The 24,366-nt window shown below is 38.2% G+C and overlaps 1 protein-coding gene across 1 annotated transcript in view; it reads right to left on the bottom strand.

The window, feature by feature from the left end:
- Positions 1-1,984: 1,984 nt before the first annotated feature.
- Positions 1,985-24,366, bottom strand: part of LOC132796305 (uncharacterized) — a 54,036-nt gene continuing 31,654 nt past the window's right edge. The window contains 10 exon segments of the mRNA XM_060807431.1: positions 1,985-4,927; positions 4,989-5,181; positions 6,853-6,944; positions 12,297-12,520; positions 14,286-14,360; positions 14,492-14,616; positions 19,792-20,413; positions 21,653-21,819; positions 22,487-22,611; positions 22,613-23,128. Coding sequence (XP_060663414.1) covers positions 4,020-4,927; positions 4,989-5,181; positions 6,853-6,944; positions 12,297-12,520; positions 14,286-14,360; positions 14,492-14,616; positions 19,792-20,413; positions 21,653-21,819; positions 22,487-22,611; positions 22,613-23,128 — 3,047 coding nt within the window. The 3' untranslated portion in view covers positions 1,985-4,019.

The raw sequence follows: 24,366 nt of genomic DNA, 5'->3' as shown, positions 1-24,366 counted from the left end.
TTGTTCTTGCCATACAAAAATATGCAAAATAAAATTCATTCTACTTTCATTTAGCCGATTTTGTAGTTTGCTCTTTCAATAGAATATTACATTTATAATATATAGTATATATAAGTTGGTAGTATATAAATATTGTGTATCATATATAAAGAGCAAAAATCGTGTGTAAGGTTTACATTTATAAAACTTGTTTGTATATACTTGAATTTTTGGTTTTCTTTGGTTTTTTGTTTACTTACAAAATATGCATGTTTACACCAGAGATCCCTCGATTAAATCACAGCCGAGCTGAGCCGAGAAATGGGAATTCAATGAATATTGATTTATTAAATTATTGAATTGAATTATAATCGAATCAAATCGAATTGAATTGAATCTATGAAAGAGAGATGCTGTGTTTCTATATAAAGAAGTGGACCAGCAGTGTATGCATCCATATTTTATAAGCAATACAGCTGAGCGAGTCCAAGACTGGACATCTTTATACTCCAAAACGCTATTTTAATGAACATCGAAAAGATCATTTAAAACCATATATGTCTATATTGATCATCGTTTCACTTTTTATTTTCTGTTTAGTTTTGATTAAAACCATAATGAATCCCCCCATTTTATTGGGGATTATATCATGTACTATTCTCAATCATATATCATCGTGTAAAATGCCTTAAGATCATCTCAAAATTGTTGCTATGCCAAAGTTGATGTTTTTTTTTTCTTTTGTTTCGTCACTTTCTTGGTTTTTGTCAAAAGAACAAATATGAAACTTAAGATTACGTTTTACGAGTATAAAGAGCAAAAGTGATCAATCTCATAGTATACTGGATACACATATATATATAGTATATATATTTACTTGTATAGTATGTATAATATTATGTGGTAGGTGATGCACTATAATATGAATGTATAATATATGTTATTTATGTATAATTAGTATCATAATTGTATATATGTATGTATGTATATTCAATATGTATATGGTAATGGTTTCTTGTATCAAATGGGATTGTGTGTGAAATGCGCCGCCGGAAAAGTACAAAATGGAAATCATAAGGAAATCTTTCATCGAAAAAGCTGTGTACACAAATGAAAATTGGGCGCACACATTTTTAGTGGGGTTTAATCAGTCTCGTTTTTAAAAGTTAGTATATATAGATAGTAAGTTAGTGCATTTGTGTGTGTGTGTGTGTGCTGGGTCAGTTAGTTAAGCATGAAGTACTTTTCTATATGTCTGTGCTCTTCTACTCTTCTACTTATTCCTTATGGTCTTTAACGTCATATCATTTGTCACACTCTAACAGACGTAACGTTACGTTATTGATACCCTTCCCTCCCACAAAAGGTCGTTGGGACTTGGGACCGCATTGATATGCTTTAAATAGGTTACGTTTCAGCATTAGATATACATGTATGTATGTTATGTTATATGAATTTGGTGTATGGGATTCAAGGATTCATCTAAATACTTATTAGCATACTTAATCATCATTTAATTAGTCTTACCTATTCATTTCATTTCGATTTCGATTTCAAATCAACTCGTCGTATCGTTCATTATGTTTAGTTTTCGATTCCTTTCTTTTCAATTCCCAATCCGACTTTGTCTTTGTCCTTTTTTAAGTGTATCATTTAAGGCTTTCATTCTTCTCTAACGCCACCTCCTTATCCTTCTCCCCCTATGCATTACAATTCGATGCGCATATTTTATTCAATTGCAGTTGCTCTTGTTCTTCTTATTGTTGTTTTTGTTTGGCAGCTGCTGCTGTTTAGTTTGTGTAAGCAGCGCGGCCGAGCTTTTGCATTTGCTATCCCGTTTTAACTTGTTCTATTGTTCCAACCGCATATCGCTTCTTCTTCTTTTTCTTTTTCTTGTTCACTTTATTTTGTTGTCAGCTGCAATTGACTTTTTCCAGTTGATGGCACCATTGTGTTACTGCTGCTCACTTTCGTTGGGTTTAGTTAAGTTTAGTTTGCTATTGCATTGTTGTTCGGTGTTTGTTTTGTTTTTTTGTTTTCATTGTAATTGTGGTTTTACTACTTTTACTCCTTTTCTCCGCAGTCGCACTTTGACACTCGATTTATATCGACATGCCGCCACACTGCATGCAATTAGATGGCCGCTTTCTCGATAACAACTTATATATCGACATCAATATCGATATACATACGTACTCGCAAAGCATGCAACGTGAACGGAAACCATTTAACATTTAATGAGTGTTCCATTGAGATGAGATTAGCATGAAGGCCAAGCAGAGGAGTGAGTCATGATCATATGTTGATAATGACAATGTAACGTTGATATGCATGAAACATATATAGTATTATATGTATGTATGTATGTAGATATTTCGCTGTCGGCATTCCAATTCCTCTGCACACACATTACACATACAACGACTATGCACAGTATGTGTGCGTGTGCGCTTGTGGAGCTTTCATGCGGATGTGTATGTATGTGATGCGATGTGAGTGATTGTATTTTATTTGCATGCAAGTTGTAAAAAGGTTGGGGGATAGTTTCTCTCCCTCTCCTTCTCGCTTCTTTTGTCCCTGTAAATCAGTAATATTATTTATGAGAATAGTTTCTCTCTCTCTCACTCCTCCCTTCTTTTGTCGCTGTCAATCAGTAATATTATTTATCGTGTGTTTTTGGCTTCAACTGCTGCATTTTCATTGTTTTGTTGTTGTATTATTTGTTTGGGGTTTTTTGTTTTCGATTGTTAAACACAACACAGAGAACGCTAAAAGACATTTATGAATTGAGTATTTAAATATTTCAGTATTATTATTATTATTATTATGTTCGTGCTGTAATTCCGTTTCCGTTTCGTCTGTTTCATTATTCAGATATCCTGTAATTTCGCACAACATTTTGTTCTGATTACAAAAAAAAAAAAAATTCATACATACATATATCGAAAATAACAACTGGAATATGGTTAATTAGTGAGTAGCCCTAGCTCTGGGGCATCCTCTATATTATATAAAATTATATAATATTACTGTTCTGCAGTTCAGAGTATTCGCTAGTCGCGAATGTTTGCTTTCTATTTCGCTGTGTTCTCATTTCTTATTCCACTTTATGTTTTCTTGCTATTTTAAAAATCAACTAATCGCTTTGTTTTGTTGATCTCTTCTCTCTGGTTAAAGACAAAAAAAAAATAGCTCAAATATTCTAAAAATTTCAAACCTTAAAATCAGTCGAAAATGAATTTGATTTTGATTTTCTGCTAAAGGGTATTTCATGGTCGACTATGCTTAAAACTGTACCTGTACCTTGTTTTTTAGGTTTGTCGGTTTCTTTTTGTTTTAAATAAAATAAAATGTAGCTATTGTTTTTGTTGTTGTTGTTGTTTTTGTGAGGTTGTCGCTAGAGTTGCCACCGGGCCAAAAAATGGTCCAAGACCTCTTTGTTTTTAATCATTGGTTTTGATTATATATATATTTTTTGTGAATTTTCCTCTTTTTTTAGGTTTTTTGTTCGACATGATTTTTTGAAATATTGTTTTGTATTTTCAAAATTAATGATCATTTTTTTTTAAATTTTCTCTTTTTTTTAAGATTTTTTGTTCCACAGGATTTATGAAATATTGTATTTTCAAAATTATTGACCATTTTTTTTTTTTAGATTTTCTCTATTTTTTTAAGATTTCTTGTGTGACATGATTTTTGAAATATTGTTTTGTATTTTCAAAATTGTTGATCTTTTGTTTTGCATTTGGAATTTTGCTCTTTTTTTGTTAATGTAATTTTTGTTGTTTGCAAAATTATTGTCCGTATTAATGGCGCTTCAACACTTAAAAATTTAGAGTCGAAGATGCTCTAATATAACTTGGATCTCATCGGACATCGGACATCGATCGGGGTGGGAATCAGGAATCAGGAAAAGATCTCAAAATATGAGATGTTGTATGTAGCTCGGCAAGCCGTAGCTTCACAGTGCCTGACTAAAAGTATTCATCCAGCTGCACATTCAGTTCGATTCACACTCCACACACACACACACTCCCTGTTTAGATGACAAAGAGATCGCTGCAGCTGGAGGAGTTGCGTCGCTTCATGTTCTTCTTAAAGCGCAACACCGATGACAGAAATATTTTGGTGCGCGCCGTCAGCTTGGTGACGACTTTGCGATTGCAATCGATCGCCTTGTTCGAATCATCGTCGTCATCGTCATCGTCATCGGAGTCATCGACGCCAACACGAACTCCATTAACATCATCATCGTCGTCGTCGTCGTCATCATCATCGTCATCGTCATCGTGGTAGGTTCCATTGTGATGCCAAGGCTGCGCATTATTGCGACGTTGTTGCAAGCTCGAAGCAGATGCAGATGCAGCAGCAGCGGCTGCAGCTGCCGCTGAAGTGGAGGGACCATCGAAGTTCGAGGATTGTTGTTGTTGCTGTTGCTGTTGTTGTTGTTGCATGCCAGCGGCGAGCATCTCGAACTTGCTTCTTCCATTCACATAACCAGGCAAATGGCGATCGCTCTCCTCATCCTCGAGCTCACTTTCCCCCATCTTCAGTATGCTCTCCAGGTTGAGAGTCCGTCGATTCGCCTTTCGCACCTGCTGACTGCGTCCTCCGGCACCCGAAGAGCTTGGCAAGGGATTTGCCACGTCACCGTTGTGTTGGTTATCGTTGTTATCGTCATCGTCATCGTTGTCATCCACGCCATCCGCTTGGTAGATGCTCATCTGACGCACCATTCGCCTGGTGGGCAAATGCATCCTGCGATGATTCTGGATGGTGCTCTGCAGATTCAAGCGACGTCGATCCCGATCACTGAGCAATCGAATGCGCTGCGGATTGAGTTTCACCTGCGCCACAATTCCCACGAGCAGCTCGTCGACATTGTGATCCAATCCCGACGATGTCTCAATGAATTTGCACGCTATCTCTTTGGCCAGCTTGCGACCCACTGAAACATCGATTTCAATTCTTAGTTATCTATCAACTGAGGCTGAGCCTCATCAACTTACGTTGTCGGGAGACTTCGCGATGTCGCTCTAAGTCCGTCTTGTTGCCCACGAGAATGGCGCCGCGTGTCAAAAGCATATCGTTCTCCTTGAGGTACTGCAGCACCTTCTCCGCGAACTTGTACGCCCCTCGATCCACCACCGAGTAGACAACGACAAACAGATCGATGTTGTACGTCGCACAGAATGCCTCTGTCTGCAGGTTAAAGAGTCAAGTGAGACAGTATTTAAAAACTATAAATGTATTAAGACTAAACGATTTATATATGATAGAATTAAAAGAGAAGTGTTTAATGTAACTAAATTAAATTTGAAAACTCGTCTGTTCATAGTGAACTTACATTTGAAGTAAGTGAATCCAACGAATAAATTCATTACTTCGCTACACACCTCTATCTCGCTTAACGGCCTCTTTTGGCACCTTTGATTATTATAGAGTAATGTTTAATATTACTAAATTAAACTTGAAAGCTCGTCTGTTCATAGTTAATTTACATTTCAAGTAAATGAATCAACCGAATTAATTCATTACATCGCGACTCACGTCTATCTCGCTTAACGGCCTCTTTTGGCACCAAAAAAAGAGCGTCGAGCAGTCTTCAATTTGATTTAACCTCGACTGTTTATAGTTAAGCTCTACTTCAAATAAGTAAATCAATTGAATTCATTGCTTCAACATTGTCCTACATTTATATCTCGCTTAAAGGCCACTGTTTGTAACTAGCAAAGAAGTGTAAGAAGCTAACAGGCCGTTAGACTTTTTAACATCAACTGTTTATAGTTGACTTCCAATTTAAATGAGTAACCCAAATTAATGTAAACATTGTTTACCCATCCATATCTCAGCATGAATATCTCGCTTAACGGCCTCTCTTGGTGACTGAGAAAGGAAGCCGCTAAGTGAACAGATTTCACAACTTTTTAACCTGGATTGTTGATAGTTGACTTATATGCTAAATAAGGCTTATGCATCTATATCTCAGCGACAGCACTTTTAAATGTTTTCCGTACAATTACATTAATCACTGTTGTTCATGTAAGATGAGCGATTAAAAATAATGAGTAGCCGTTAAGTGCAGAAGATTTACATACTTTTTATATAAAGTAATTAACTAGTTTATTTGCCAATTATTTTTAAAGTCGAAACGGAAACAACTCAAATAGCAAATATCAAAGGGCAAAACGAAGTGAAGGCTGAAATGTAATGCTGAGAAACATTTATTTGTTTGTTGTGTTGTTCAAAGGGAAGTGTCAAGGCAATTTTGTGGCAGTTTTCCAATATGAAATCTTTGACAGCACAACAATGTAGTTAGTGTGGTATTATTTATTTTCAAACTCATTTATGTGCAACAAGAAGGAAGAAAGGCAAGGAGAAGAAGAAGGGGAAGCCACAACTGTTGGATATGGATAATTCGTTAGACAACAGCAAAATGAAACGAACATTGTCAATGCAATTTGCTGCCAGCTAGCTTCAAAGGAATCTCACATACCGTTGCACACATGAGTGAGAGAGAGACAGACAGAGAGAGATAGAAGGGGGAGAGGGAAGGCCATGCTGGTGCTAATGCGAAACGACGTCTATAACAATGTAATGCGCTTTGGCCTTTTCTTTTTGCAGCTGATAAAAAATGTGTTAATGACATTTGAAAAAAGTGTCAGCCGCAGAAAACGCCCGCAGACGAGAGTTCTCTCTCCCTTCCCCTTTCCTCTCTTTCCCTCTCTGTATGTGTGTGTGTGTGTGTGAAGTGCTCTTAACCCATAAACAGACTACGTCTGACCTAGTCAAAGAAGATGACACAAAGAGAGAGACATTGTTTCAGTCTCGAATGTGTTTTTTCACTTAGCGAGAAGTTGTGTCGATACTTACGGACATTTCGCAAGCAGGATGATCAATAATTTCCAAATCCGTCTCAATATTATCGACCAGCACCGACACCGTCTTCTGTCCGTAGTCATCATCTGGAAAGAAAAGGCAGAAAAAACAGAAACAATTGAAATGTTAGAGCCGCAGTTAACAAAACAATTTGATTTACTCCCCGTTAGAATAATCAAGTTAATGCGCTTACCCTCCTCCTCCTCCTCCTCATCCTCATCCTAAGTAATATGGTCTACTACTCGTATACTTAATGCAAACTGCTGCTGTTTGCGGAATTGCGCCAGAGGCGTTTACTCAACTCAGTTCGCATTGTTTATTCATATTAAGCGGACTTCAACAGCGCTTGATGTTGTTGTTTTTGTGTTGTTCGCCTTTCGACTCGCCACCGCAATTAGCTTTATTCTGTCTAAAAGCCAAGGGCGGAACTCGTTAGCGTTTCGCTAAAAGTGTTGATACCTTTGAAAGCGCATTCAAGTAGATGATATGCTCAGTTGCTCAAAATCATTGAAAGCTTTGAAAGCACTTTGATATGCAGAAAGCTTTTACAGCTTTTTCTTAGAACGTTTAGTTTTCGCTAAAGAAGATTCTCAGCTTGAATTTGTATCTTTAATAGATTTAAAATCACATTAATATGCAGCTACGAAAACTTATTATTACAACTTTACGATTTTGCTAAAGTAGATTTGCTTTAAAGCTTTGAAAGCACATTAAAGTGCATAAAGCTTTTACTGCCTATCACTCTCTCAAAAAGTAGATTAAAATTGTTGAAGTTCTTGCTAGACTAAATGCTTAAATTGCAAAAAAAAGACATACTGAATATTTTTCTTTGATAGCTTTGCAAGCACATAAAATTGCAGTGTTTGCTTCCTTTAAATTTTAACAATTTTCAAGTATTTTATTTACAGGGTATCGCATGCGTCGAGCTGGCGGCAAAGTTGCTGGACACGCAACCTGGCTGGCAAATCGATCAAAATTGCAGTTCAGCGCTTTCGCAGTGGGCGTTCCCTGTGGGGCCAACAGCGTATAAAAAGCGTAATCAATGCGATTTTATTTCGCTTCGAGTTGGCAGTTAATGCCGCAATTGGCGAGGCCCTCGTCATAAAACAAAAACAGAAAAAAACAAAGGGAGGCATCGTTAAAATGGCGCAGCCAAAAACCAACATCTTCCAAACACTTTTCCTTTTCACTTTCTTATCCTATCTGAATTTGTTCAGGTTCAATGTGGAATGTGGAAAGCGGAACGTAGAACGTAGAACGTGGAAGGAAAGGAAGAGTGAAACTTTACCCCAAAAAGCATGCTACACTTTTTTTCCATAGTCTCAACAGTCATTCACATACTAATTTATGCAGGCGTAAATGTGGATTCATTATATCTTGGGATTAGCTGAGCGTTGTTGCTCTTGCTTTTAATTGGCATAAACTGCACCCTTATCTAGAGCTCTTTTCTATATTTATCTCGCTACTGAATGCATCAAATGAGCAACGTCTAAACTTGGAATCTCATTCATTGAGTCAAGAGTTCTGGCTTTACTCGTACACAGAGAGAAACAGATGCATATTGAAAAAATCTTGATTTACGATTTTTTCGGTCTTAAAAAGAACAATCTTGTAATAAGATTTTTAAGTTAAAAGAATCATAAATCAAGATATTTATGGTAAATTTGCTTTTTAAGATTAAAGATATTTTATTTGAAGATTAAAATCTTTATTCAAGATTCTTTTATTCTAGATTGAAAAGTGGATTGCAAATCTTGATTTAAGATAATTTTGATCTATAAAAAAATAGAATTTATTTTTTTGGTTTTTAAATTGTTGGAATTCTCTTTCTTTAAAATTAGAACCTAATTTTAAACTATTTTTTTGTTTGGTTTTATTTTAAGCAATCTAAATTGAAGATTGTTTGATATTGGTTTAAGAGTTTTCTTTCTTTTATGGTTTAATTTTAAGAATTTTCCATTCTTGAAATAAGCTAATAATCTCGAATTTTAAGATTTTTGATCTTGTTTTAAGAATAAACCTTCTTTAATTCTTGATATTACCACTTTTTTTCTCTCTGTGTATATAAATATCTCAGAAGTTATGTGTTATGGGCTTATAAATATGCAACCAACTGTTTCCGTCGACTGTAGCCCAAAGGCCACAACTGATGCTCCGCTTAGATGTTTCATTTTATTTCTGTGTGTGTTTCGCCATTTCATGTGGTTTCTTTTTTTTCTTTTTTTTTGTGACACACGTTGCTGGACATGCACACGAGGCTAGGCCACTGGCCACACATGCAATGGCGTGTGTCCCGCATTGCGTTCACTGACACCCTCAACTCTCCCATTTGTGTGTAGGACATATGACAAAAGAAAACGGAAACGGATACGGAAAGAGGCAAGCGAAAAGGGGAAAGTGGAAAGTGGCAAGCGGAAAGGCGTCGAAAAAACGCAGGCAAGCAAGACGAGGAAGAGGAAGCCAAAAGCCAGATCTGTGATGAAATGCATTTCACTCGCATGATCGGATTATCCTTTGATTTTTCATGCCTGCTCTTCAACTGTCCGTGTCTTGCTATGCAAGTCACTTTCTCAGCTTTCTTAAGCCAGCTTCTCCGTACTTCAGTTGCCATTACTTAAGGGACAAGTCCTCGTTTGTTGCTGCAAAACTATTCTGTCTGTCCACCAGTTTCTGAGCAAGCCACTCTCTAATTTTTTTAAGCTATCTTCATGGAACTCTACACAATTGAACAGATATAATAATAATACGAATATTCTTCTTAAAGCTCTCGTTTATATATATGAGAGCAGTATCTAAAAGATTAATCCGTCTGTCCACCTCTTCTTATGCAAACTACTCGTTCAGTTTTCAAATTCTTGGAACTTCATTCGCCATTCTTCTGTCTGTCCGCCTGTTTCTGAGCAAGCCACTCTCTTATGTTTAAAGATATTTTCATGAAACTCATCACAATCAAAACAGATATAATTAAAATACAAAAAAACATCATTAAAACCCTTATTTTGTTACAACTTTTGAGATATCAATACCTGCAAAATGAATCTGTCTGTCCGCCTCTTTTCATGCAAACTACTCGCTCAGTTTTTAAGCTAGTTTTTTTTACTTTAGCTGATATTAAGGTAAAACACAAACAAAAATTATTTAAAGCTTCTTTTAATTCTACAACTAAAATTATAAATGTTGTTCCCACAAAATTCATCCGTCTGTCCGCCTGATCATTAAAAGATCAGTTTGGAATTTAGTAGATTTGATTAGTATTGAAGGAAATCTCAATTTTAGCATGTCTCAGTTGTATTTTCACTTTTTCTTAAAATGCATTAAATCTGTGGCTTGGTGGAAAAAGTTTTTCTTTTGCGTTACCATTTCCATTTTCATTTCCAGCTGTTTCTTCGAGGCTTTATTTAGTTTTGTTCTTAGAGATTCCACCGAGGGCAGCATCAGCTATTTGCAGCTTCTTAAGTTTATATGCGTTAAAAAGCGACACTAACAACAGGCTCACACACACACACACACACACATACTCACATACACACACACACACTCACATACACACATTCATCTCTAGGACAATAAAAGTTGCGTGCGGCGTTAAGTTGCTTTTGTTGGTCGCTGATGTCGCTGCTTTGACTGAAGTGCTAATTAAAACTTGGCTAATTTCATTCGTTCTCTCTTTCACTCTCAGTTTCTCTCTCTCTTTCTCTCTGTCTCTGTTGCAATGTTCAACAGCCTCCGCAGCTCGTTGCAACAATTTTGCATGGCTCAGCGCGTTGGGCCTAGCGAGAGTTTTTATTCCCATCTCGCAGCCGACCTCTGCCTCTCCCTTCTCCCTCTCTCTCTCTTACTCTCTCCTTCTTTTCTCACTCTTCTCTTGCTCAGCACGCAACTCGTACATCATGTAGCATGGCGACAGCGCCACTTGGAGTGGAACGATTGTTGTTGTAGCAGGATTAACTTAATGGCAGCGCGTAGAGCGTGCAGCTCCACATCCATCTCCATCTTCATCACCGTCTCCGTCTCCGTCTGCCCCTCTCTACCTCCACCACCACTTCGCATTTCTATCTTTATATCCAGAGCCAACGTCATCACAAAGTTGCCAGTTATTAGCGGCAACATGGACACACAGCGTGTGTGTTCGATTCCGATTCCGATGCCGATTTGGGATTCCGTTGCTGCATGCACACTTCCGACACGGAGTTGACTTCATGTTTTAGGTCAGAGGAAACCAGGACACGGCATATTGCTTCAAATGCCACTTCGCAAACTCGCAACTCAGCAAAACGAAACTAATTGCGCCTTAAATTCCACTAAAGTTCTACAGTTATTCATGCAGAAAGTTTGCTCTTTAAAAGGAATTCAATAATTTTAAATACGAGTCAACTACAGCTATATCTCACTTACTGGCCACACTGTATCAATGACCAGTATTCATTAACACAATTAATGCTTACAAATATTTAAAGGGAATTGAATTTTCGAAAATCTATTCAACATTTTGACATATTTGGAATGCGAGTCAACCATATCTCACTTATGGGCCTCACTGTAATTATGAGCAACATTCATTGAACGAAATGTAGATATATTACTAATATTTGGAGGATATCTAATATTTGAAAACCGATTCAACATTTTCAAATATTTTATATGCGAGTCAATTACAGCTTTTTCTCACTTACTGGCCACACAGTAATTATGAGTACTATTCCCTTAGCGGCTTAAATTTAGTTTATAACTCTATAGTTATTTATGCAGAAGAAAGTTTGCACTTTAAAACTAAATCAACATATCTCACTTACTGATCACATTGTACTTATGAGCAACATTTACTTAGCGGCATTGTTTTAAGGTAGAAAAGAGCAGAGCGAATTCTTTATTTTTATTGTGCTTGATTGCCAATTTTCCGGCTACCAATTGAGACCCTTAAGCGAGATATCGTATGGAAGCGAATTGTTGCTCAAATTTTATTAAACTTCGATGCAGACAACGACGATGACAACATCTGCTGCCTATCGATAATTCGGCAATATTTCCACGCATTTGTCAGAGCGTAGACATTAATAAAGTGGCTCCTTTTTCCTCTCTCTCGCTCTCTCCCTCGCCATGTGTCTCTCCATCTCACTCGCTCAGTCAACATAATGAAATTAGCAACGAACGCTTTTCATATTTTATGAGTTTGCGGCATAATTAAAATGCAAATGCGCTTGATTAAAAGCCACAGCCCACAGACCTAAGCTTTAGCCTCAGCCCACGTGCGTAGCTTTCCTTCGTCTCGTTCCCTCTCCCCGCCCCTGCCCCTAACTTTTAAGCTGAATGCTATCGTTTAACACGTGTCACATGCTCATCGTCAGGTCAGTTCTGTGTTTTCATCAGTTCCGGCTACCGGCTCTAGTTCCGCTTCCGGTTCCAGTTCCGGTTCGCAGTTCCGTTCGCAGTTCACTTACCCAGGCTTAAATCATAGGCGCAAATGTAGTCCGATGTTGTGAACTGATACGTGAGCGTTGTCTTTCCCACCCCCGATGCGCCCAGCATGGCGATTTTGTACGCTGGAATGTGTTCGCCTCCTCCATTCTGCTGCTGCTGCTGTCCATGCAATTTTTGAGGCTGCAGGGCAAGCGAGGGATCCACCCCCTCCACCAGCATATCGCCCGAAGCGCGTGACGCGTTGCTGCAGGCGCAAAAGCGAAAAGAGAAACAAGGAAAGAGAGAGAGAGACGGTATTAGAAAACATCATCATGACGTAGCTTATCTGTGTGACTGTGTGTGTGTGTGTGTGAGTGTTTTGCTGTCACACTTGCGAAAGCCTGCAAAGTGAACATCAGAAGAGAGCGTAAGCTTTCAAATGTGCGCTCATGAGTGAGAGCGAACAATAAAAAGAGTTGTTCACTCAAATGAGCGGAAAGGAACAAGTTTCCGTTCTAATTGTTCGCTATTGTTCGTTTCCTCAGCTGCTGAGCGGAATTAGAATTAAGCTTTCATTTTGAATGCATTACCGTACATTATCTTAATTATTTTAGTTGTTAGCAATAATTATTCTTTTACTTTTTAACATAATTAAAAATTTGTAATTCAAGATGGTTTTATAGTAAGACATAATTTATATATTATCATTAAATACTGTTATTCATATGAAATTATAAGAATATCCTCTAACATAATGAAGGTCTAATATCGACACATCGAACATTTATGCTATCAAATGTGAATTACAGTTACTCCTGCGATTACTATTTTTACTGCTGATGTATGCGCAAATAAGTATGAACTTGTCTTGTTCTTGTTGTCTTTCTTGTTTGTGCCTTTTTAAGCATTTTGATTTAATGATTTTGCATACAGGTGCTGAGCTGAACACAAAGCAAGCGAGCGAACGCACCAGCCATGTAATAACAATAATAACAGTAATAATGACAGACAGACAGACAAGAGAGGGCAGGATGACAACTTTGGTGGGAGCGGGACGGCAAGCATCAGTCCGACAGGCAACAATAGCAACAACAACAACAACAAAAAACAGCGACACCAACAGCGAATGCCTTTGACAATGCGAAGACGAGAAGAAAAAGAAGCGGCCAAAAAAAAAAGCTACGGTCGGGTTTGCCCGGCTATCGGATATCTGGCACTGAGTAAAAACTTAAAGAATTTCAAACTATTTATGTTGTTCAAGTTATAATTGAATAATATCTTTCTTATTATATAAATTTATAATATTAGTTCTAAGGAATGAAAAGATAAACTAAAAAAAAATAAATAATAAAATAAATAAATAAATAAAATAATATAAAACAATATTGAATACAATTAAAATAAAGAAAGCAGAAAATTACAAAGAAAAGAGTTCAAATAAAATAAAATAAAAATAAAACAAAGAAAGAAGAAAGTTACAAATATTTTGTTTCATGAAGTAAAACAAAGAAATAGAAATAGAAAGAAATGCATAAAGTAAAACAAAGTAAAGTAAAACAGAAAGAAAGAGGAAAGTTACAAATATTTTGTTTCAAACAAATAATTCTCCTTCCTTATTTTGTTTAATACGAATTGGGTATCACTTCTTAATAAAGTCAGCTGAATGGATCTCGACTCTAATTGATTGTCGTTAACTTATTATACCCTTCTTCTTTCCAAGAGGTGACGCGCATAAAAAAGCTCTGGTTGCCTGGCCTGTTGGTAATGGCAGCGGAAATTGTTTTGTGTGGAAATTGTATGAAATTAGTCTGCACTCCTGTACTTGCGTGTGTATGCGGAGGAGGGGAGGATATAAAAAGGAGGGTTGTATTTCTTTTTATTTGTATTTTCGTATTTTCATTGTTGCTGCCGTTTAAGAACTCTGGCCTGTCGTCAGCTTCATTGTCATTTGATGAACAATTTATAGCTGCCATTCACTTTATATATATACTTATGCTTTATAAAATATATAGACTATATATAGTACTCACCTATTGTGGCGATCGACGCCGCTGTGCGAAGTGCCCGCCGATGTCACAGAGTTGATCGAACGTGACCTTCGACTGCTGTCATTTCAACCATCAACCATCAAAAAAAGAGAGAGAAAGTGGAACGTGAGCGAAACAAGTAACAATAAAACAAAACAATGAAACTATTGTGAGTGTGTGTGTGTGTGTATGTGTGTCTCTCCACTTACCGTAATGAATCGCCCAAATTACAAACGCCGTGCGATGTGATGCTGAAACTGCGCAATCGATAATAATCCATATCCACATCGGCGCCGCAATGAATCGCTGAGCGACGCGTCTCCGCCAAACGGGGCTGCAATGACAAACAGGATGCAACAAGTAAGCGATAATTCCAACGGGACTTTCATCACGAATCAATTACACGCCAATACCACGCTCAAACTAACTTAATTAGTTGACAGGCGTAAACGAAAGAGTGGAAAACAAATATTCAGCGAAACTACTTTATTTTTCTATGTTCTCTATTCGTAGCCCTTATAAGTAGTTCGTCTGTTGTCCCCAAACTTCAAGAGATAGCTTAAGAATGTGCAATTTTTACAAAAACGGGCGAAAGATGGCGCCACTTAAGTGACTTGCTGTATTTCTGCTTGCTGCTGATTTCTGTTTGCCTGGTATTTCACATACTGATTTGGCAATTTCTGAGTATTTTGGTTATTTTCAAAATATAAATTTGAAATTTGCACCTAACGAGAATTCAATTTCTTGTAGCATTTTTTGAGGGTACAAGAGGAGCTCTTTTTCGAAGACAAGCTATATATCGGCCATATTCTGCCGCATTTTCAAAGGAGTTATATTAAAAGGATCGCAAGGACTAACTCCATCGATTGGCATCAACAAAATATGGGGTCATCTAAGAATCCAGCACTTATAATTTGTTAGTTCGGCGGCCATAAAAAAAAACAGGCGGAGATCACAAATTCCAGGATAACTAAAGAGCCGCAAGGATGCAGGATAGTAGTCCTCACGAATTCGCTTCGTATGACACTGGACTCAAAAGGATCAGACAGCATATACCAAAGATATACCAAATTTTCAATATACTGAAAGATCCGTTTATCTCGGTTCCTATGTATAAGGATATTTGTTCCTTTGAATGCACCTATAAATTTCTTCTTAAAAAAATCATCCTTGTTTGTTTTGAATTGAGCTCAAATACTGCATTTAGCATAATACTGCATTTGAGTTTATTTCCAAGAATTATTGTGCGAAAGTTATCCTGCTCTCAGACAATTTTTAAAAACTAGAAAATCACAGAGAAAATAGCACACATCAAATCTGTGGCGTGTGATTGAGATTGAGGCAGTTGATGCTAAGCTGACACCCAACGACTTGCTGCTTAGTGCTTTATGCTATTTACGTGTTTTATTTGCTATTGCTGTTTTCTGTTTTTTTGTGTGTTTTTGCTTTTTGCTCTTTTTTTTGCCTGCAGACACCGAAAGGCAGTCAACTGTGCAAAATTTACTTCTAGTGTAGTGCCAAAAATTAAAGAGACGAATCACTGCGGTGCGAAAGGGCGACAGCTTGAAGGGTGAGTAAAGAGTGCAGAGTGCAAAATGTGAAGAGAGAACAGAGAGCGGAGTGTGGAGAGTGGAGAATGGAGATTACTGATTGCGCGCTCTTATGGCAACGTTGCATAGCAACCATTCAGCATGACTAAACAACTGTCAACTCTCCAAGTCTCTTGACACTGAGCGAAGAGTTCTGAGCGGAATGTGGGAAGAAGAGAGGGGAAGGGGAGATATTGCTACCTTGCCCTTTGTACCAGGTGGAGAATAGACGATATTAAGCATTCAGGCTAAAGTACAGACGCAGCTGTCTACCACTCAAATCATACACTGCTCGCCACCTGATTAGAACACCTTTCTGGCCTAGTTTTCGATTGCACCTTGCTTGAGATTCATTTATTTGCTGTAAGACAAGCAAACAGAAGCAAAACATTTTAGCGAAATAAATGTTTTGGAGTATTCCCATTCAGGTTATTATTATGTTTAGCAACTAGCATAGTAGACGATATTTTTTAGAATTCATATTTTTGAAATTATTTCAAACTATATTTTTCTATTATTATACAAAAATATATGAATATCTTTTATATTGCATAAAACAAAAATGTATGTTGTTATTAGTATTAAATCAAACAAGTAACGAGTCAACGAATACTTTCTAACTTGCAATTTCTATAGTTACAATTATGTTAAACTCTAAAAATATAAAAAATACATTTTTACTTGCAATATTATACTAATTAAAGAATTTTTGTAATTTATATTATTAAAATTATTTAAAACTCTAAAAAAATATATATAATATTAGCATTAAATGATTATATATTTTTTTTTTTTGAAAATTTCTTCTCACTTACAATTGCTTAAAAGTTGTTCTATTTGAATAGCGTTGAGTGTAGAATATGAGTTACTGTTTTTGTATGTGTGCTAGTGTGTGTGTAAAGACCTTTATGTGTGTGCCTATCGTTAGCTTTAGTTAGTTTCTTTTGTGCGTCGCAATTCTTTTTTTCTTTTTTTTGGCACGCCAAAAAATTGCCAACTGCCAAGACACGAGTGAAGTGGTGTATATGTTTGTGTGTGTGTGTGTGAAAGAGGAGTTGCTATCTAACTCCTACACTCTAGTCATTAGCCAAGGATTTAGGAGCAGGCCTGACATAGAGTTCCACCCACACACATTATTCAGCAAGCAAATCGACAGATGTGGCAACAACAGCAAACATTCCACTTGCTGCCACTCTGCTCTCATCTGTGGCGCCTCTTTATGTGGCATGCACCTCTCTAGTCGCAGCAGCTAATTAAATTACTTTGCTGCACTCGACTATTTCTGTCCATTTCTGGTATTTCTGGTATTAATTAATGATGTTTAAGCTGAGCAAAAGGTGTTAAGATTTATACCAGTTAAGTAAATACGCATTAAAATTACTGCAAAGTAGTTAGTTTATCTAGTTTATCGAATTAATATACACAAAAAAATACTAGAATATACTAAAGGTAATACTTGGTACATCGATTTACTAGTGACTAGTGTTATAATTATCTAAAATTAAATTTAATTGAAATACCAAATAATACTAAAATATACCAAAGGCAATAATTGATATATCGATATATTTTTACAAACAATAATATAAAATGCCCACTTTTCTGGTATTAATTAAAGACTTTTAAGCTAAACAAGAAACTCGGTTAGTTCTTAAGTTGTTAAGATTTACCATATAAACTTTAAGTAAATAAGCATTCAAATGACTTTAAAACAGTTAGTAACTTAATTATCTAAAAGTATATCGATTTAATATACCAAACATTACTAAAATATACCAAATGGAATAATTGGTATAACTAGTGTAACAATTATTTAAAAGTATATTTAATTAATATACCAAAATATACTAAAATATACCGAAAGCAATAATTGGTATATCGAAATACTAATACATTAATATTTTAGCGAATCAAAAGCGACGCAGCAAAGAAGGCAACAGCTTAAGCAATTAATTGCGAGTGGCAAAAGAAAAATATGAAATTTAAAATGCTCTCAAAGTGAAAACTCGACTTGCCACTTGTCACTTGCCACTAGCCACTTGCCACCCGAGGCGGCAGTTGCAATTGCGTTGCGTCTGTGCCCCCAAAATCGAATCAATGGCAAACACGTAGACGACGCTCGCCAGGAGCCTCCAAGGGCCCGCCCATATAAATAGCGCATGTTGAAGTCGAAAAGAATGTCAAGTGTGTGTGTCTTTCTCTCTTTGTATGTGTGTGTGTGTGTATGTGTGTGGCAGCTGTAGCAACACCGACAGACAGAGAGAGAGAGGCAGACAGACATAAGCATTGCGCCAACACAACTTGGCCCCAAACGAGATGAGACGCCAAAACTTGTCAGTTGCAACCAACAAAAAAGAGAACTCTGCTGCTGCCCCCCGAAGTTGCATGCCACATGCTTGTGCACTTCTGATCCCTGGAGGCAAGTAACTTTGTGTGCACACGAGCATTTGCAATTCTCAATTGACGCTGGGCACGCGCGAGGGCAGCGAATCAACCGAGGATTGCATTTGGGATTGACAGCATCTCTCTCTCTCTCTCTCTTGTCCTCTCTCGCTCTCTCGCTTCATGCATGTCCGCAGGATTAACAATATACGCAAGCTAGCATCCACATTCCTTGGCACTTTTGTCTGCTTTTGCGGGTCCCAAGGGCTTAATGTCCCCCAAAATGACGACATGATTGTCAGGAGCTTAGGCTTAAGATTCGTTTGTCGAATCGACCGACGAGAACGGGAACGAGAACGAGAGCGAGAAGAGAAACGGGAAAAGGGACGCGACAATCGTTCATTCTGTTTTTTTTGTGTGTGGTGTAAGTCGTGCGATTAGGTCTATAACAACAGTATTTAACACTTAAGCCCATCACTTGCCGTCTTTATGGGCCCAAGCAGACGTCATCCTATTATTTAATTAGCCATAATTAATGCGAGTCTATTCAGCTTGCAAACTCTTGCGATTAGCTGCTTGTCACAGGCAACTCGATTCTGAGGGCTGCAGACCAGTCCACCTATTAGCTAACTTTGCAACTCGCCACTTTCTTTTATGGGTTGCTGCTCGCTATTCGCTATTTACTATTCGCCACTCGCTACTTTTTTATCTACTGTCAATCGCTAAGTCTTCTTGCTACTCGCTACTTACGAGCTTATGTGTTATACCTGTTCACCTATTTGTTAACGTTCCAACTCGCTACTTATTATTCGCCACTCGTCACTCTCTTTTACGTTTCGCTGTTAGCTGCTCACTACTCGCCACTCGCTATTTTTTCGTCACTTACTATTACAATATTATTACACGCTACGTACTAAACACTCGAAGTTAAGCAATGCCACTTGTCATTCCTTTTTTCTGTAAGCTTAACAGGTCTTAACCTATCACTCTATCAACTTCTATGACTAAATCACATAAATATATTAGTTATATCAGACTCTCCATTCGCTTCTGGCTATTCGTCATTTTTTGGTTTAGACGTGACACCCGCTTTCCTTTTACTTAAATAACTACTCTATTCTCGCATATATCTTCGACTACTACAACACTAACTTTTATTTCTAGACTACTAGGACCTATAATTTCTACTACTACTCGCTACTTTCCTTCCTAGAATACTAAATATATTTTCTACTACTCGTTACTCGTTTCTTTCCTTTCTATACCAAGCTCACGTTACACATCACTTAAATTACGAATTTAATTACTAGTATGAAATGATGTTTAAATATATTATACTACTCGCTACTCGCTATTTTAGTTTCTAGACTACTACATATGCCTTCTACTACTACAACACTCGCTACTCTCTAGTCGTTAATCGCTACTTTCCCCCTATCACTTAAATTACGAATTAATTAGTAGTATGGAATTTAAATATATATTCGCTACTCGGTACTACACTACTCACTACTCGTTCCTTGATAGTTGCGACTCACCTTGCGACTCTCAGCCGGCATGCTTGAGGTTCTCAGACGCTGACGCGCTGCTGCTGCTGTATTGTTGGCCGAGCTGTGGTTGCTCCCATTTGCGTGTGGCTGCTGAAGCGGACCGCCCGTCGATGTTGCTGAAGAGGACTCGCCAACGCCTCGTTCTCGCTGCAAGCTGCTGTGCAAGGCAGCCGCAGCAGCCATCGCCGCGACAGCAGCCGCCGATGTGGAGGCGGAGCCACCTGACAAGTGCTTCTTTGTTGCCATGGGCATCTCGTCGTCATCATCGTCGTCGTCGTCGATTCCGTTGTCATCGCTGCTGTTGTCCGCTGTGGGCGAGTCGTCGGTGGCTTCGGGTCCACTCGTTGTTGTGTCCTCGACGACAGCAGCCAGCGCATTACTGGAGCCCAGCAGGCGTCTATCCATCGGCTCATCGATAGCCAACTGTGCCGCTGCTGCTGCTGCTGAGGTGGAGGGACCTCCAGCAATTGTTCCCGCTGTCGCTGACGCTGCCGCTCCAGTCGCCGCATACTGTGGCGACACCGCGCCGGACATGGCCTGTTGAAAGGTGAGCACACTGCTGCCCTCGAGGCCCCGACCCAGCGGCGATTTGGGCAAGGACATGCGATCTCTGCAATGACAAAGCAGTGACAAGCGCCCAGACACAACGAACCACGACACGACACGACATGACAACATGGATCGATGGTGTAAGCATAATGAATTGCATTAGTATGCGTGACTGCGGTCAAGTCAAGTACAGTGGAGTTAATCAGGCATTAAAAACTAGTTTTAATTTAGTTGAAAGTGCTCAACTGATTTATAATCGGACTACATAGGAAAATCTTGCTTTCTCATTTTGTAAATTGACTCGTGGTAAACATATGTCTTTTAATATTTAAATACTCTTTTTGTTTCACTAAAAGTTTGAATTGTAATCAAATTTCAACTGCTTTTAAAGATATGTTCTCACTTAGTCTTCAATTTCGATTTAAATAGTTCGTCGCACTTTCTCCTATCTCTAAATTGAAACTTTATCATATTTTTAAAGTTGATGGTAATCGACTGATTTATTATCTGACTATGATTCTCTTTCGCTTATTAGTTTAATACTCATTTTCTAAAATGATTTGTAATACATAAATATCGCTTTTAATATGTTTTGATTTCACTAAAAGTTTGAACTGAAATCAAACTTTAATTGATCCTAACTTAATCTTCAATTTCCACAATTTTTTAAAATAATTCTTCACACTTTCTCTTATCTCTAAAACGAAAATCTTTAAATCTTTTAGCTCGTCTGGCAGTTAGCGAACCTTCGAAGCTCCACTGTACCCACAAAAAAAAACAAAAGAAAAAAAAGAAAAGAACATGCGACTGCATTTAACTGCAATTAACTGAAGCAAACAAGTGAAAGGAATGCCGCCTTCACTTTTCTCTCTCATTTTCCTTTCTGTAGATGTTTTTTGAGCTCATCCACATGCTTCTTAACTTAATGCTTTATCCATTGATTGACCTTTGACCAATTTGGCTTGAATTAAATTTCGTCTCTTTTGCCTTATCTTTTCTCTTTTGTATCTTTTGCAAATGAGGTTGTGCCAAAGAAAGGATTGCAAGCGCAGCAGGACAATGTGGAACAAAAAGGATCTGGGGTGAGGTGAAGTGAAGTAATTAAGCTGCTTAATGCGCTTTTCAGTGTTGCTGTTGTTGTTGTTATTGTTGTTATTGTTGTTGTTGTTGTTTCTGAGCTTAAGTACGCGTGGAAGTAGAACGGCTTTTGATTACGAAGGAAAGTGGGCTAGCGGAGCGGAGGGAGAGTGTTGGGGTAGCGGGGGTGCAGGGAAATGTAGCCATTACGTCTTACTCCTACCTGGTGCTGTTGTGCGCGATGCGAAACAACTCCTCGGCATCGCCTGGAATCGGAAGACCGCCAATGCTGTTGCGACTGAAGCCCAAGCCCAAATCGTAGTTGGACGCAATCGACGAGGAGCGACGGCGGTTCAAAATGGGCGACTTCGAGGCGCGCAGATTTTGTTGCTGCAGGCAGATGTAGGGAAAGAATAATAAAATAATAAATTGCGTTAATATACTTCAAGATTTCCAATTATTAAATATGAAAGGAAATTTGTGTGAAAATAAAGTATTTAAATAATTGCATTACACATAAAAATAGTTCAAGCAATACCAAATATACCAAATCAAAATATATAATATACCACAATAATATACTAAATGTACCAGTCGGTTTATTTTACCCATTCTCAATAGAAGCATAACAGTACGGAAATATCGTCAAAATATACCAAAATAATATATCGATAAAATACTAAAAAAATATCAGACCATATTTTAGCTTGCCAGAAACTTATACTAAAAAGAAATAGGCAGGAAAGAAAAAAAACGAAAAGGAGACGAAGAAAAAGAATAATAAACTAATACAAGTCAAAGGGAATTGATGTGGAAATAAATACGAAAGTATATAGATAATAAACAAAACAGTCCGGAAATGTATATCAAAATAATATACCAAAAATACTAAAAATATATTCAACGGGGTATTTTACCTATTTCCAAAACAGTATGGAAATATTGCAATAACTTAGTAAAAAATTATACCTAAAAAAATATTAAATGATACCAAACTTAAACTAAAAAGGTCTAGAAAAGAAAGGAATAAAACGGAAAGGAATAGAAAACAACTTACGCGACTCGCAGCAGCAGCAGCGGAAACGGAATTGCAATTGGAATTTGAACCGGATGCGGATGCGCCGTTAAGAAATTCGCTATAGCTGGAGCGAGTTGATGCCGGCGCTGCGTTCATCTCCTGATCCCATTCGCTCTCCTGATTCCGATCCGGCTGTTGCTCCTGCCCCCCAATCATACGTCATGCTGTAGTCTCCCATTTGCTGCTGTTGCTGTTGCTGCTGCTGCTGTTGCGACTGCTGCATGTTGTAGTTGCCACTCGCAGCTGCAACATTCGGATACACGACGCGTGCGTTGGCCAAGGCGGCGAAGCCGCTCTGCTGCTGGATACGCTGCAATGCCGTCTCCCGAGTATGGAATGCTCCGAGTCCACTGTGAGTCGGCGGCGTGGGCAACAAACGATGCACATGCCCCGGAGCTGCAACCGCAGCTGTTGCTGCCACAGCAACCGAACTCAATGTGGAGCCCAGCTGTTGTTGCTGCTGCTGCTGTTGCTGCTGTTGCTGCTGATGTTGTTGATGTTGCTGGGGCTGCTTGAGGATCGGCTTGAGCACGTTGTAGGCCGGCTGATGTGGTGCGGGAGAGGGAACAGGACACGGAGTGCTGCCGCAGCTCATGCCATCGCTCTCATCGCAACTGGTGTCTGCAAGCAAACAAATTCAAAATTACTAACTGCAACAATAACCACAACATAAATAATGAAAACAATAATACTCGATGCTGTAGCGATGGTCAAAAATTGGCATATTAGTAGGTGATATACCAGGCGAACAGAAATCAGCAGCAAGCAGAAATAGAGAAAGTCTCTTGAGGCCCCTTTTTGGTACCACAGAAATTAAATATATGCGCGCCAATTTGAATTTTTAATGCAACCGATGCACAAATGTCAAGCCCGTTAAAGTTTGAAAATATTTTTTCGGAAATTGCAACAACAACAACCACAACAGAAGTAATTAAAACACCAATTATTAATAATATGGTTGTTGTTATTGACCACTCGATGTTGTCAAAATCGATCGATTGTCAAAAATTGCCAAATCAGTGGGTGAAATACCAGGCGAACAGAAATCTGCAGCAAGCAGAAATGTTTTGGTACAATGTATGGAGTAAAGATGGTATTCAAGAAAATATGTAGACAATCAAATACACGATATAAGCAAGCACAGCTTTCTAAGCTTCCGTACAAAATTGCAAAGAAGCTCTTAAAGATCGCAGCAGTCTATCTTCAGACTTCAAATGAAAATACAAATGCTCTTATGGTGTCCAGTGGTGAAAGTCTTTACATACAAAAATCCCATATTCCAATGTTTTGCTGAAAAGTCACAGAGCTCGAGAAGTAACTGTAGCAGCTGTCCTGTTTTTCAGTATTACTCGCAAGAAGGTGACAGTTATTGGAGTCAATTCCGAGTTCGGTTCAGGACCAAAACACGCTCCGGGCACAAACATTTGCCGTGTGCTCCTCTTTGCTGTCCATTGTCTCTGTCGTGCATTGACTTCCTTGTTGTCCTCTCTTTGTTCTGTTTTACTTTACACACGTTCGTGTGTGTTCCCCTACCCTTCCTCTTGAGTGTGTGTGTGTGTGTGTGGCACAAGAAATATGTTTCCCAAGTCGAAGTTGGAGCCAAAGTCAAATATGAAAATATTTTCAACCGAAAACTTTTGTGCTAACATTTTTCAAAGGCTTTATTGCGGTTATAGAGATGTGTCTCCATCGCCCCATTGCTGTCAGTGTCAGTGTGTGAGTGTAGGTGTGTGTGTGTCGACAGGAGCTCTTTGCTTGTTTTTACAATGTTATGCGCTCTTGTATCCTGGCCACGGGGCTAAATGGACCATGACAAAGCGTGGGCTACTTTGAGTGGCATCACGCAGGGTAGCAGGGCG

Source organism: Drosophila nasuta, chromosome X, assembly GCF_023558535.2.
Source record: "Drosophila nasuta strain 15112-1781.00 chromosome X, ASM2355853v1, whole genome shotgun sequence".
Classification (NCBI taxonomy): domain Eukaryota; kingdom Metazoa; phylum Arthropoda; class Insecta; order Diptera; family Drosophilidae; genus Drosophila; species Drosophila nasuta.
The sequence above is the reverse complement of the archived record's forward strand: the minus strand, read 5'-3'. Positions and strand labels throughout refer to the sequence as shown.